The 16,402-nt window shown below is 35.8% G+C and overlaps 1 protein-coding gene across 2 annotated transcripts in view; it reads right to left on the reverse strand.

Annotated features, from left to right (window-relative positions):
• Nucleotides 1-1,101: 1,101 nt before the first annotated feature.
• Nucleotides 1,102-16,402, reverse strand: part of Abca5 (ATP binding cassette subfamily A member 5) — a 74,827-nt gene continuing 59,526 nt past the window's right edge. The window contains exons 29-40 of one of the 2 annotated variants that reach the window (XR_009057390.1): nucleotides 14,332-14,458; nucleotides 14,000-14,117; nucleotides 13,816-13,907; nucleotides 12,844-13,019; nucleotides 12,214-12,289; nucleotides 12,004-12,098; nucleotides 11,075-11,194; nucleotides 9,886-10,035; nucleotides 9,482-9,561; nucleotides 8,226-8,281; nucleotides 2,384-7,519; nucleotides 1,102-1,475 (exon numbers count right to left, since the gene is read on the reverse strand). Coding sequence is in view for 1 of the 2 variants with exons in the window: in XM_057774266.1 (XP_057630249.1) it covers nucleotides 7,412-7,519; nucleotides 8,226-8,281; nucleotides 9,482-9,561; nucleotides 9,886-10,035; nucleotides 11,075-11,194; nucleotides 12,004-12,098; nucleotides 12,214-12,289; nucleotides 12,844-13,019; nucleotides 13,816-13,907; nucleotides 14,000-14,117; nucleotides 14,332-14,458 (1,198 nt within the window). In the remaining variant the exon portion in view is untranslated. Of the gene's footprint in view, nucleotides 1,476-1,880; nucleotides 7,520-8,225; nucleotides 8,282-9,481; nucleotides 9,562-9,885; nucleotides 10,036-11,074; nucleotides 11,195-12,003; nucleotides 12,099-12,213; nucleotides 12,290-12,843; nucleotides 13,020-13,815; nucleotides 13,908-13,999; nucleotides 14,118-14,331; nucleotides 14,459-16,402 lie in introns of those variants that run through there. The other variant, XM_057774266.1, reaches the window with a different exon arrangement.

Raw genomic sequence — 16,402 nt, forward strand, 5'->3', positions numbered from 1 at the left:
TGACATCTTCTGGCCTCTGCAGGCACCACATGCATGTGACGCACAGACATGCATGCTTGGCAAGACACTCATACACATTAAAAAAAACCCATGATTATTTGTAGAATATCTGAAATTTTCCAGGTTTTGTGACTTAAAGGAATCAAAGGAGTGACTGAAACCGAGTGATTTAATCCTTGCCTTGAGCCTACAAATACCATCACAATTGTATTTGTAATGGCTTCTCTGCTTTCAGTTTGACAAACGCGTGGGGCTGTATATTGGCTCACTTCGTATTTCTTGTCCTTTGTGTTATCTCCCGAGTCCTGTCACGATTTCCCAAATAGACTAGCACTTACACAATCATCTGTCTCAGTAGATCTCAGCCTCTGGTCTCCAAGATTGCCTTGCTGGCTCTGCTCAAGAAGCCTTATCCATTCCCTTCTAGGTTTAGGCAGTGAGAATCCCTTCGTCGCAGCTCTCTGCTGCCTCCTAGTGTTCAGAGGATTTATCCATTTTTGCAGCCCTCTGCTGCCTCCTAGTGGTCAGAGGATTTATCCATTTTTGCAGCCCTCTGCTGCCTCCTAGTGTTCAGAGGATTTATCCATTTTTGCAGCCCTCTGCTGCCTCCTAGTGTTCAGAGGATTTATCCATTTTCTCTACCTTTATCACAGTAGTTTTTAAGACTGGGGCTTCTTCCATTAGACAGGATTAATTCCTTATGACTAATGAGATTTTTTTAAATGAAAACTTTAATTGTAATAAATAACTTCAAATAAATAACTTTGGAATTTCTACATTGCTAGTGAGAGTCATTCTCTCCAGCACAGAGTTCGGCATTTAAGTTGTAAATTGAGAATGTAAGTTCTTTTGACTTCAACAAATCAAAATGACTAAAATATGTCCAGTGGCTCTCTGAGCAACAAAATTCTGTTTTTTCTCAGTTGTGTACTATAGATATTTTGTAATTTTTAGATGCATGGTAAAGTCTGTAAGGACCAAGACAAGATTCTGGGTCTGCTTCTTAAAATAATGCATACTTACGTTTATTTTAATGACTAGAGGTCAATTAACACCAGTGTCTTAGTTAGGATTTCTATTTTTTGTGAAGAGACACCACGACCTCAGAAACTCTTATAAAGGAAAAACATTTAATTGGGGTGGCTTACATTTTCAGAGGTTTAGTTCATTATCATCATGGTGACATGCTGGCACGCAGGCAGATATAGTGATAGAGAAGAAGCTGAGAGTTCTATATCTCCCAGGCAACATGAAATGAACTGAGATACTGGGCATGACTTGAGCATATATGAGACCTCAAAGCTCACCTTCAGACTTGCTCCAACAAGGCCACACCTAATAGTGCCGCATCCTTTTTGGGCCATTTTCTTTCAAACACCCACAACCAGGAAGAATTTTTGAGGTCTAAACTTCAAACTATACCATACAAGCATTGAACACATTCTTTGTAAGTAGTTTATGTTCCTTTCCTATACCTACTTTTTTTTTCTTTTTTTATTCTTTTTTAATTAAAATTTCCAACTGCTCCCCGTTTCCCATTTTCCTCCCCCTCCTCCCACATATTGCCCCCTCCCCCCACTCCCCTCCCCCTATCCCCACTCCACTTCTCCTCCCCCTAGTCCACTCCCCCTCCCTCTCGATACTGAAGAGCAGTCCAAATTCCCTGCTCTACAGGAAGACCAAGGTCCTCCCACTTCTATCTAGGTCCAGGAAGGTGAGCATCCAAACAGGCTACGCTCCCACAAAGCCAGTTCATGTATTAGGATCGAAACCTAGTGCCATTGTCCTTGGCTTCTCATCAGCCTTCATTGTCCTCCTTGTTCAGAGAGTCCAGTTTCAACCCATGCTTATTCAGTCCCAGTCCAGCTGGCCTTGGAGAGCTCCCAATAGATCAGTTCCACTGTCACAGTGGGTGGGTGCACGCCTCGTGGTCCTGATTTCCTTGCTCATGTTCTCCCTCCTTCTGCTCCTCATTTGGACCTTAAGAGCTCAGATGGTTGATCCAAATTGGGTCTCTGTCTCTCTCTCGATCCATCGCCAGATGAAAGTTCCTGTGCCATTCTCCTTGGCCTCTCGTCAGCTCTCATTGTCCACCACATTCAGAGAGTCCAGTTTTGTCCCATGTTTTTTTCAGTAGCAGTCCAGCTGGCCTTGGTGAGCTCCCAATAGATCGGCCCCCCTGTCTCAGTGGTTGGAGAGATGGCTCAGTGGTTAAGAGCATTGCCTGCTCTTCCAAAGGTCCTGAGTTCAATTCCCAGCTACCACATGGTGGCTCACAACCATCTGTAATGAGGTCTGGTGCCCTCTTCTGGCCTGCAGGACTACATGTAGACAAAATATTGTATACATAATAAATAAATATTTAAAAAAAACCCTCTTATACCTACTTTTAATATCTACCGTAATAAATAGTTATAAAATAGATTACCTTGCCGAACGGTAGTGGCACATGCCATTCATTAATCCCAGCATTCAAGAGGCAGAGGCAGGTGGATCTCTAAGTTAAAGGCCAGCCTGGTCTACAGCTCGAGTTCCATAGGCCAGCCAGGGATACACAGAGAAACCCTGTCTCGAATAAAGAAAAAAACAAAACAAGACATTACTTTGATAATTCAGATTTTTATCATCCCCATTGCATACATTCCTGCTTTAAATTTAATAACCTACTTTGTTCTCCAGAATCACAATATATCTTATAAAATTGCACCCAATTTATAAGACGTGACAAATAATTTTGAACACAGTTACAACTGTGATTTCATATACATTAATGTGTGAGAATTTAAATATAATCAGTAGAAAACAAATATCAAGCATGTATTTATTACTGTAAAACAATATTAATCACACTGGTGTGGCCATTTTCTGCAGAGCACTTGCCTAGGACGCATGAGGCCCCAGAGTCATCTTCTCGTACAATGCATTAAAGAAATTCCTATCCAGCAACCAGTGAAAATTATCACTCAATACCTTTTCCTACAATTGTATGTCAAAGAGATTTTAATAAATAATGGCTGGTGCAATGTTCCAAAACAATAATGGTGCCATTCTGTTAGTAAAACACCTCGTAGTCTATAACATTTAGACTAACTCAAAGTAGCAGGTACTCAGCTCAGGAATAGACTGTATGCTTACCATACACAAGCTCCTGGCTCAATCCCAAACATAAAAAAGAAAAGAATTTATCATATTGCATCTCATAAAGAGGAAAAATTATTATATATTCATTTTAAAACAGCAAAGTAAAACTGCAGCTCAGTTAGAAGGGTTTTCAGCCAGGCTTTAAGATCAAAGGTAAGAGAGTCTGAGAGATCTTAGAAGGCTCTATTATTATGTGGTTATTAGATAAAATATAATAGTAAAATTATGTATTATCTTAGTTTAGTAGAAAATATTGAGTTGTACAAACATGAAACCTAAATTGTACTAGCTCGCAACTACAAGTCTGAACTTTGAGAAAGGCCGCCGTGGCGGCTGTAAAGCTAGGTGGTACACCTGTAACTGCTGATGCTAGCTCATCACGGGGCCTTTCATCACCCCAGTTATTAAATTAAATAAGCAGCTGTGATAAGACCGTGACTGTCAGGCTCATGGCATTTAGAATCACCATGGAAACATGCCTCTCGGTGTGTCTACGAGGGCACAGGAGTCCACATTTGTGTAATTACAACAGCAAGCACATGTAGCCTAGTTTTAAGATGTTTTGAATTCTTCAGAACTTGACCTCTTAACATTAAAAAAAAAAGCCCTCAATTTGTTGAGTTTTGGGAAGAATGCTGCGTAAGTAAAACAATCAGATTAACTTTAAATTTTAAGGAAATAGATAAATATGTATTCACTATAAATGAATAACTGCTGTTTGTATAAAATACATTTAACATTAAAAAAACCTAAATTTAACTTTAAAGTACAAACATGGTTAAATCACAATTCTTGCCAACATTTCATTATCCCTTACTTAATACAGGTCCTTAAGAGATAATACTATTTTAGTTACAGAGTGTAGCTTCAACTGTTAATTTAAGTCGCGCATATAATTATGAACACTAAGTAACAAAGAATCCATTTCAGTAGAGAAAATAAAGTTTGTCATAGAGTTTTAGCTCTTAAAGTTTATTATTAATAATATAAGCACATTCATTTTTAAAGGGCAGCATTGAGAATTGCTTACATATAATACATTATGAATAGAAAATAAGTAAATTTTTACCTTATAAGAATAGCTGATACAAAAATAATTCACCTGAGAATACATTTTCATTTTATGTAATATGCTATTTTCAAGGAAAAAGATGGAAAAACCAATGTTAACAGTATTAAAAATATATTAAGAAAAAGTTTTCACTATCTTAAAAAAATCAATGCCTACTAATATATACATGAAAACATATGATGGCATTTTAACAAAAGCAAAAAGCGAAATCAGAATGAGATGTTGAGTGGCCAACAAAGAAACATGAAAACAGTAACACTACCCTAGTAAAATTAATTGTGCGCCTAGAAGATACTTTAGTACTAACAGCAGAGCATTTCCTTACCATTATTTAAGTATCTATCCTTCTTCTAATAGAACACAAGATCTCACAGAGAAAAAAATCACTTCATCATTCTACCTAAACTCATTCTAAAAACAGTCACTGAAAGGTGTGCTGAAATAAATTACTGGAAAAAAATCTTTTAATGGTGAAATCCAAAACTGACTAAAAATAATTTTTTGCCAATTAAATATAAAATAATTTTTGAAATAAAAACCCACTGCTTTTTACTAAAAATAAGGTGAGAGTGGGAAGAAGCCACACAAAGTAAACTGAGAGCACTGAGAATGCTTCCCATTGCCGCCAACTGGTTCCTCCGCTGAAGACAGCACCGCCTTCAACGTTCAGCCACTCAGTAGAGCTTCGCCTTGATTCTACTTCTAATATTTGATCGCAGATGGAAAAGATAAGGCAGGAAGGTGATGCTGCTGTTTGTATTCATCTTTTGCCTAACAAATATAGTTATCTGTTTACTTGTATTGATGTGGAACGAAGTTCTGAGAGCAATAATTTAACGTATTTTAAAATAAATATATGCACAAAACAAACTATACACTGCAATATGACAAACTTCTATGTGACTTTCCGTCTACTTTTGTCCCAGTTCATTTACCCTTGCTTTAACAATTGTTTAAATGTTAAATTGTTTAAATTGTACTTCTTGGGTCAGTTACTACTTTAAAAAGTTAAAGGGGAGGGTGGATATAAGCTTCCAAAAGAAAAACTTAATTCATGACCAAAACACATTTCCCCAATGTGTGAACACTAAAAGCTCTATTCAAGGGTCTTATCTAAAATTTTACAAAACTTTGTGCTATGTACAGAAAAATAAAATAACTGGATGAACACAACAGACAAGAAAATGATTAGACAATAGAATCCCAACTTCCACCCCTAAGAAGAACTGTACTTTACATCATTGCGTATTCAGACACGGTAACAGACGGTGACACGTCTATACGGAAAAGCGGGTGACAGTGGGTCACCATCTTTATGGAATAACTCTTTCTTAGAATGGTCAAATGCTTCAAAAAAAAAAAAAACTGACCTTTTCAGTAACTGCCCTAGGAAACTGTAAATACAGTTTGTTTGGTTTTTATGTTTGTTTGTTTTAAGGGTATATGTTCTAGGTTACAGAGTTACAAAAATCACATCCCCAAAGAAAGGTCCAAAGTACTTAAATACTAAAAGATAACTCTTTTACGGCACCATTTAGCAGTGACTTGCTTAGAAAATACAAAGTGCTATTTATACTTTATCAGCAAAGATAAACACTTCCTCTTAAATATGTCTTGACTATATTTGTCATGTAGTAATCATTAGCTAAATGTAAGATTCTAAAGAATCTAAAACTATAATTTGGTCTCATGAGGCAAGCTACTGCCAACGAAATCTTAAGAGAACTTAGCTATGGGCCATAAAATTTAAGCGGACTTGTCGGATGGCTCATTTAGAGTAGAGTACCTCTGAGATATAAGACTAACCAGATACCTTTGAGAAGATGGACAGGAATTGTCAAAGCAATGGAAGGAAGTGTTGGCCATGTACCTTGTACTGAGAAAGGAACACTTAAATTAGCCTAAAACCACAGGTGTTTCATTAACCAACAGGATAAAAGTTCACTAAGTCTTCCCAACACAAAATAATTAATAACTTCATTGAAAGCTTGACTATTTAAAGTTAGTAGCAAGTCCTCTGTTCTTTATGACATTGTTCTTTATGTCTCTGTAATGCAAAAGTCACACCACAATATACTTGTCTTTTGCAAAGTTAACACTTTAACAGATTAAAATGTAGTATCAACTACCATCATTTATATTAGCATACCTGTCATATGAGTCATATAATATTTCTAAGATTATAGTATCATATATTTAAAATCTGTCATAAGGGTGAAACTCTGATTTTTATATCTTAATTTAATCCCTAAAGTAGTTACTATATTCTATCATGTTGTAAGGTGATTAGAAGATGACTTTTTAAAGAAATAGATACACTGATACATTGATTTACTTAAAACTTAAGAAAAAATCAAGTAATAAAACTTAGCAATAGAAGTGGTCATCCAATAAATTTCTTATTAAAGAATAAAATTGAGCATGCCCCTTGTGAGGAAGGCAACAAGCTTTTTGTTTTTAATCTTCATCGGGAGTCTGGGGGAAGATACAGACAATTCTCCTCCCTCTGCAGGTGTCTGTCACCGTCATTTCAGAGAACCAGACTATTACACACTAAGACTCTAGTCATAATCTTTTCGTGAATTACGATCACCAAAACATATTGAATTGTAATGCGGGCAAAAGAAATGTAACTTGAAACATATAATTGGCCATATTGGAAATCACTTTGTTTTATTTACTATGATTAAGGACTGCCACCCAGCGGATGTACTCCTCATACCTGAACTTTTACAGATGCCAACTTCCTCAAGAGTTTCTTTTACAAATAAATTTTAAAGGAAAAGCCAAGTTTCTTCTTTGTCTTAATTCTCATTTCTATTGATTAGTCACATATCAGTCTTTCTAAATTAGCACTGGAGAAATATAAAATTATGTAAGATAATATAAGCTTACATATTATTCAGAATAATTTTTTCATAATTTCTTTAAGCTGCTAAGAAATAGTTTTGTGAAAAGTGAAAAGATGGCATATTGACTACATTCAATATACTTCAGACATAAACATGCTGCTGCTTGACAATTACACACAAATTTATTTGAAGGAAAGCAAAACAGCAATAGCATATAAATTAAGGAGTTTAAGAAACTTCCAAGTGCTTTCATGTTTCTTCAACTACTATTCAAGTAATACACTTTTAAAATCAGTTTTAAAAGAATAAATAAATTCAGTGTCAGTAAGCAGTGAACAATAAACATTCAAAACACTACTCTGTCTTCCTGTGTTCTTTCCCACCAAAGTGTGCTGCTCAAAGTCCCCCAACTATTTTCTTCTTCTTCTTGTTCTTTGGTAAGTTCAACAAAAACCTAGATAAGAGGGAAAAAAATTCTATAATTCAAAAAACTTTTAACTGTTAGACATGACACAATGCCATAACTATTAAAAAGTATCAAGAAATTTATTGATATTAATACTATTTGAGCAAATCAAATTACATCCATTAGATACAAAGACAAAGGGTTAACAAATTATCTTATTAATATATCAAGTATTTTAATATGAAATGCTACCATGAGTCTTTTCAAGTATTTACAAAGATGAGTAAAAACCTATTCAAAATTAACAAGATAAAATTCACTTGAATTAATTATTCAATATTGTATGTATATATCAAACCATCACACTGTACTCACTCAATAAATGTAAATAATGTGAGTTTTCAATTAAAGGTATTTAAAAATAAAATTGAACAAGAAGCAAAGAGGATGCTAAAGTTGTAAATATAATTGTACTTATAAATTGAGTGGTGAGAAGGCTCAGCTTTGCCAAGTCCGAAGACCTCAGTTCAATTACCAAGCCCCACATGGTTGAGAACTGATTTTTACAAATTGTCCTCTGGTCTCACAAAAATGCTGTGGCCCTTGTAGACTCACACCCACACATGAAATAAGTACATTTTTTAATTACATAATTTTAAATGTCTATACTATTACTCCAAAATATAACCCTAAGCAATTGCTAATAGATACACCTAACTATGTAGTGATCTTCTCTAATTTAACTTTACAGTACCTGTTCCAGTGTTGCTTGAGAAAAGCTATATTCTTCTATGGCAAAAGTGTGCTTTGCTGTTAAAACATAAAAATAGCATTTTACTCAGTGATATTTTTAAGGAATGAAATGGCAATAACTTGCAAGGTATCTAATGTTTTTTAAAAACTGTGTCAACAAGTCATTCAAAACTGAAGTTGTTCAGACATCTGCACTGGCCTGACTACTAAGAGCATCTCTGTGCACATTCACTGCAGTCCCCTTAGAAGGAGCCTGTCCACCTCCCATCTCTCTCTCTCCTCTCCTTCCCGCCTTCCTTTCCGTCCCCTCCCCTCCTCTCCTCTTCTCTTCTGCTACTCTTGACCCCAGAGGCCAGTCTCCCCTCTCCCTTTTTCCCATTCACTTTTCCCCAATAAACAACCCCTCCACCTGAGGTCTGTCTCATCTCTTTTCTCTCACGTGCCACTTTTTTTTTAATAAATAAAACAAGCTGCCTAACATTATTTCCCTCAGTCTCACTCTTTTTCTCTCTCCCATGCCCACTACTGATTCTCAGCCCTAAACAGTCAGGATTAATGTTACTTGACCTAATTCACAATTTCTAACTTACCTCCACTTTCGTTCCTGTATCTCCTTCCTCATTATTTTTTGTTTTATTATGGTGTCAGATCTCTACCCCCACCCCCCATTCTCCAACCTCTACTATATAGCCTGTCCTTGATTCTTAAATTAGATTCTCACCATTGGCCATTGTAAGCTTTCCTACACTCACTTCAAATCCCTCTGCAATCCAATCTAATACCAAATTCTGTTAGTAAATTTATTCCTTTAATCATAAAGGCATTACAAGGAAAGTAAAATTTTCAGAATTAATACTTAGTCTAGAGCTATCATGGTGATATGTAAGATAAAAGATTTTGTCCTATTTAGAATTCCCAGAGAATGATAAAAAAATTGTACATATGTTTCAATTTTTTATGTTTCTGAGAATTACACACACGAGTACTGGAGTTGTATTATTATACTCCCTTCTCTCCCCTCAAGTCCTCCTGTGTCTCCCACATCCCCTCTCAAATTCCTGACCACTTAATTCTTTTTTAACTATTGTTACATATACGTACGTATCTATACACACATTCATGTTTACTTATCTTAGAATAAAATACTGAAAGATGATATTATTTGCTACAACTACAACAACAATCTGGCTCCCAGTTCTAAATAGAATCCTTCCATTGTTCGAAAACTATCTTACAATATTCTCAAATGCTACTCGCCTTCTTCCAACTTAGCAAAGGATTGCGAGAGGGACTGAACATCTTCTTTAGGAATCTTAAAGGCCAAAATAGAAGAAAAGCTGAAAAACAAAGATAAATACAGAAAAAAACAAAACTCAACTACTGTGTATGTTTGAAAGCTGAAGTTTAATTTTTAGATTCAAATTCTAAAACTATACTTTGTTATTCATTTTCCTAAAACTTTGTGTAAAATGATAGGGTAATACCATGCAATTGTAACTGTGAAGTATATACAAACCTCTGTTCTGACAGCACAGTCCAGTACTGGTGACAATAAAGTACATGAATAAAATACTCAAAGACAGGCAGAAATAAAACGGAAAAGATAACCTTTAATTATTTCTACTCTATAAAACATATTAAATATATTTAAAAGTTGTTACCTCTCTTGGCGGCTTGCATTTGGGAAAATATATTGAATTTCTCTTTGAAGGCGGTCTATTTCCAGGTTTTCTATCCAGTCTTTTAATTTAATTTCCAAAAAATAGCCTTTGCCAAACTTACTCTTTAGATGTTGTACTGTTCCAATACATCTGAAGTAATTTTTAAAAGAGAAAGTTAAAGTTTCTTGATAGTTTCACAGAATCATTTCTCACTTAAATCTCTACCACATTTTTTTGGAGAACATGGCTCTGGGAATCATTTACATGAATAGCACTTGCAAACATCACGCATCGCACACACTATATCTAGTCTCATGTTACCTAACATTTTCTTCTTCTATTGTCGAAATCAAGCAATCTCCATTATGCAGATCTAGCTGAGGTTAGAGCTGGGTTTATTTGCTTTTGTTAGATTTCCAGTAGTGTCTTTTCTGTTCCAGGATTCTGTTTCACATTGTTGTTTTACATTTAGTTGTTATGACTCTTTAGTTTCCAAAGTTAATGACACTTCTAACTCATCCCTTTTCCATGACTGATCAGATGTTTTATTGGAATGCCCTTCAGTTTGTGTTTGCTCGTTATTTTCCTCATGTTAAGCTAGGTTATGACTTCTGGACAGAAAACCGCACTCTGAAGCATGCTTCTCATTACTCGATGTCATGTTCAGGGATGTGCAGTATCTGTACACACTGCTTAGTTAAGATATCTGTAAGTTTTTCAACTGTGAATGTTTTACTTCCCCTTTTCCTTACTCAATTTTCTAGGAGAAACTGATTATATCCAGTATAACCTGGAACAGGAAAGGGTAAGCTTCCTTTGAGGGAACCATAGAGACATATTTTATTTGAAATCATTGTGTAAGGTAAATTTGTCTCTTTGCCCACATTTATTTATCCAGTCAATCATTTATTTATGTAGATATAAACTCAAATATTTATCTTATACTTTGTATTATAATTCAAAATAATTCCTATTACTTTAAAATAGTCTAATATTTTTTAAATAACAAACAAAGGGCTGAAAATATACTAATACAGGTAGTTTGACACAGTTTATAAAAAAATTATGTGTTTCCAAGAAATTACATAGAAATCAGATTTTAAAAACTATAAGAATTGTGTTTTGACATTTCAAATTAATGCAGCTTTCTAAATTCCTTCTCTGAAAGGTATGCTGTTTAGACACCTACCTTAACTGTCCAGACACCATAATTGCCACTCTGTCACAGACGGCCTCCGCCTCTTCCATGTAATGAGTCGTCAGAAGAGCAGCCCGCGTTTTGTTTTTAAATGCAGTTCGAATAGCTCTCCTACAAAATATTTAAAAAAAAATAAGAGGAATAAACCTGTTTGCTAATAGAGATAAGTAGTTTTTCAAAATCCAACTATTTGACTAAAACTTACCCAATATCAATTGCTATAAGTTATTATATCCTACCAAACTATGATTTTTCTATTATAACTTACTTTTCTTTAGTTTGAAAACTTGACAAATGCAAAGAAATTTCATTACTTCAAAGATATACATGGGTTTAAAGTACAATAACCAGGCTAATGTACAGCTCAGAGGTACAGCACTCGCTTACAATTGACAGTAGCTTGGTCTCAATCCCCAGGAATAAGAAAAAGGGAGAGAGAGAAAACAAAAGCATGAAGGAATGAATCAATGTATGATAAAATGTGATTTGTGTTATAAAAAAGCTACATATTCATAAAATTAATATACATCTAAGTTAAACCTTAAACTTTATAAACATGGAAATTAAGGATCAAAAATTATTTGACCAACTAGTTCTTTAAACTACTACAATAAATTATAACATTGAAATTCAAAACAGTATTATGAAAAACATAATCTACCATTAAATGACTAGGGAAAATCTTCCAAAACTCAATTCAGAAAGTAGAACTATTTATTTTAATAACCACTGTTCTGTAGTATATAAAATATCATTAAAATTTTAACAAAGATATGATAAAAGCTTTAAAAGGCTAAATGTTTAATTACTATTTTATAAAATCAAGATGTATACATTGCTGACAGGAAGCTATCAGTTACAGTACTGTAAACCATGATGATGTCATGCCCTGTGGCAAAAGTCTTTAGTCTCATACTCACCACATGTGCTGTTTGGCTCTGGGGTCCATACCTGTGGACGGCTCGTCCAAGAGAGTAACCTGTGGGTTCCCCAGCATACTGAGAGCAAAACACAGCTAGATGGAAGAAAGAGGGAGACCGCACTAAGACTTTACTCTGAGGATGTCTGTCCAGAGAGTGAAAAGCACTGAACTAGTAAAACAGATGCATTTGTTATCTCGTGAAAAGTACCTTTCTCTTGATCCCTGCAGGCAGTTTCTTTATAGTTTTCTGAAGATGTTCTTTCAAATCAAGGGCATTTGTTATTCTGCAAAATGGTCAATATAAAATTAATGTACCTGGATCTGTATTAATTAATACAAATATAAATTAGGCATGATCACTAACATTGTTCTCTGTAAAAGAGTCACTTAGGTAATGTTTGGTATAATTAGGTAAGAAAAAAAAGCTCCAATTTATATCATTTTAAACAAACTATTGTCTTAATAAATGATTCACTTAATTTTCACATCATTTATGGGTACCTTCCTCCTATAATTAGAAATAGGAAAATGAAGCCAGGCAGTGCTGGCACCTGTCTTTAATCCCAGCACTTAAGAACAAAGGCAGATAGATCTCTGAGTTCAAGGTTGGCTGGGGCTACATGGTAAGACTGTCTCAAAATATAACAAAGAATCAGAAAAAATACAAATAAAGAGTTGTCCTTTTTCATAGGTATCCTAATTCTGTAAAGAATGTGAAAATTATAATTTTCTAAGTAAATTATAATCTACAAAAAATGATTGTTTTAAACTTTTAAAAAACTAAAATATACATTTCCTGACCCACATAGCAAAAGCAACCTGAAGACGATCAATTTACCGACTTATTACTTCTTTCATGTCGCTTGCACTCATTCCTTTCACAGCTCCATAAATTTCAAAATGCTCTTGCAGAGTAACATCTGGCCACAGTGGGTTTGTTTGAGGGCAGTAACCCATGCACTTAGTGGATTCATCATCTTCACTTGAATGTGAAATATAATCACCTAGAAATATCTACAAAAATCAAACCAAATTTTAGTATCTTTGCTTAATTTGTATTGCAAAGGAGACAGTAAGTAGATTCCCTTAAACTCCTTCCCTCAGAAACAGTACTACCTAGCCAGTGTTTTATTGCTTTTCAAAGGCGCCAGGACTTGCATAGCTAAGTTAGAGTTTAGAGATAACGGCCAGAAAACGTGGTAGTTCTACACTGCTGAGTGGGAATCACGCCACAAGTACTGCCATCGTGAAGCTTCCCTGAAAATATTTAAACCAACGAGTTGAAGAAAATAAACAAATCCTTTGTATTTCTTGGATATAGGCTATAGTTGACATAAGGAACAGCTCAGGAAAAATCTCAAAAGAGTATTCCTTGTTACTCACAGAACAGTGAGTCTGTCTATCTAGTGTGAAGAGAACAAGGGGGAAGCAAACAGGAAAGGAGAGCAGCACAGACGTGGGGGGGTTACCAACTGGTAAGTGACATGATTATAATTGAAAACTAATTGACAGGATCAAGACTAATTTACCTATCTCCAGAAATTACTATAACTGTCTTGGTAAATGGGTAGGGTAGATAAATCAATCTTGAATGTAAATAATTATTAAAAACAGAACTGTACGTGTGTGAAAATTTCACAATTTGTCTTACTTTCACAGATGACCAAAATATTTTAATCTCATAAGTCTATACAAAAAAATACGAAAACACATGAAGCTGAACCATCAAATTCACAATTCATCAATAGTAGACTTATCTTGATTAAAATATAAGTTATATTAGATACAATCCTCAACTTACACATCATACCTGGCCTGAAGTTGGTTCAATATCCCCAACCAGAATATTAATGATTGTGCTTTTGCCAGCACCATTTGGACCCAACAGTCCCAAGATCTCTCCTATAGAAATTGAGAGAAAAATTATATATTAAAAGACAAACTAAAAATAAAAATTACTTTTCTGAAAAAACTTGAGAAAAATAAATACCAACCTTTTCTCACAGAGAATGAGATGTATTTTGTTGCTACTTTCTTTGTTTTTCTTGAATGAAGAAAATCTTTCTTATCATCATATTCTTTATGCAAATTGCATACCATAATGGCTGGCTTCTAATAAGCAAAATAGGTTTTACAGTTATAAATTAGATGCCTATCATTTCATGTCTCACATATGTATCCTAAGAACTATATTCACTTTTAATAGGGAAGTGTACAAATAAATTTCAAATTAATGTGTAATGAAAATTATTTCTTATTAATTCCTATGCCTTTGGTAATTTACCATTTCAGACTTAATATGACTCAGCAATAATAAGCAAGTTACCTCCTCACAACACTGGCAGCTTATCAGCTCTTTAACCTTCAGTCTTTCAGCTTTGACATCTTCATCTTCATCCGCATTGATTGGTGGTTCTGGAAACTTCTTATTTTTGGACTTTTGTGAGAGGGTCCTAGATACATACATATAGTAGATGTTATGGTTTCAGTCCCTGGTCCCTTTAAGAGAAAAGCCACGCCCACTCCCTCCCCCATCCACTGAGGCAGGCTGATCTTCAGTTTCCGGCCTGAGCTCGCTCTCTTTTCCATCTTCCTCTCGGAGAGGCAGCTTCGCTTCTGCCTCTCTCCCCACTTCTCCGCTTCCCCCCTTCTCTGTCTCTCCTCTTCTTTCTTTCTCTGTCTCTCTGTCTCTCTCTGTCTCTCTCTGTCTCTCTCTGTCTCTGTCTCTCTCTCTCTCTCTCTCCCTGCCCCCCATTCCCCCTTGCCCCTCCATAACCCCCTGAATAAATATTCAACCTCACTCTGCAAGTCGCGTCTATCCATGTTTCTGTCTTCTGCCCGCCCGCCAAGTGTCTCCCTGCCCGGGACCAGCCATTGCTCAGGGACTAGCAGCATCTCTGCCTGGGACTGGGTGCTCTCAGGGCCCGCTGCCTGCCGCCACATGGCCTGCCACTACAGCTTGGGACACCACTCTGGGACCAGCAGCTGTCACTGCCTGGGACTGGCTGCTCCCAGGGCCCGCTGTCTGCTGCCACATAGCCCTCTACCACCATTTGGGACGTACAGCATTTCTGCTGCCTACTGCCCCTGGGAATCTTGAAGCATTTTTTAAAAAAATTATAAAAGTAGATGGTTACATAATTAAAATATTAAGAAATTTAGGCACTACATAGGGGAAAAGGTTTTAAAAGAACATCAACATGACTCCTAACGTTAGCCCTGAAGAGTAAAACTCCAAATGGTAATTTTTCACTGACTGTTAGTGCCTAAATGACATCACCCAAACCACCCTATATTCGATATTACAGTACACAACTAGTATGTTTAAGGAATCCCACAGGAAAAACAAACAGGCTCAAGAGATGGTTCAGCAGCTAAGAGCATGTACTGCTCTGCCAGAGGCCATGAGTTTGGTTCCCAGAACCCACATCAGGAGGCTCAAAACGCTCTATAACTCCAGCTCAACAGGACCTGTGCTCTCCTTGGCCTTGGCTCGCTCTCTCTCTCTCTCTCAGTCTCTCTCTCTCTCTCTCTCTCTCTCTCTCTCTCTCTCTCTCTCTCAGTCTCTCTCTCTCTCTCTCTCTCTCTCTCTCTCTCTCTCTCACACACACACACACACACACACAAACATACACACATACACATAAATTTTAAAAGTATAATCTTTAATTTAAAAAATAAATATTTTCTCCAAAGAAATTGTAGTCTGAGTACATATGAAACTGTCTATGAAGAGTAGATAAGGCTGAAACCAAAATCTAAAGGAATACTTTCTTTAATGGCAGACAGAGAACAAGTTACTTGCAAAGAAATTTTTGAATAAGAAGAGAGCTAAAGAGGTAAATGATGGTGGTGGTGTATACGTTTAATTCTAGCACTTGGGTAGGCAGAGGCAGGTGGATCTTTGTGAGTTTGAGGTCAGTCTGGTTTACAGAGTGAGTTCCAGGACAGGCTCCAAAGCTACACAGAGAAACCCGGTCTTGAAAAAAGCAAAAGAAAAGAAAAAGAGATAAGTAAAGGGGACATTATAAGAAACAAAAGAACAAGAAAAGAAAAAGGAAGAGGAAGTCAATTATGTAATTAAGCAAGCTAAGAATACTGGACATGGCAAAGAAACTAAAGACACGGCGAGTTAAGAGGAACCCAAAATTTTATGAAATTAAAGATATAAGGTGTTTGAAATATGAAAACAAACAGAGTTATAAAGAGCCAGAAATGAATTTATATTTGAAAAAGATTTTTAGGTCCTTTTATGTATGGAAGAAAGTGTAATTCCTCTTTCCTAAGTTTAGATTCTGAAGGAAGGGGCTGGAGATATGACTTATTTTGGTAGTATTTGCTATATAAGCATGAGGACCCAAGTTTGGATTTTCAGCATGTATTTAAAAAGCTGGATC

Source organism: Chionomys nivalis, chromosome 7 (genome assembly GCF_950005125.1).
Source record: "Chionomys nivalis chromosome 7, mChiNiv1.1, whole genome shotgun sequence".
NCBI classification, from domain to species: Eukaryota; Metazoa; Chordata; class Mammalia; order Rodentia; family Cricetidae; genus Chionomys; species Chionomys nivalis.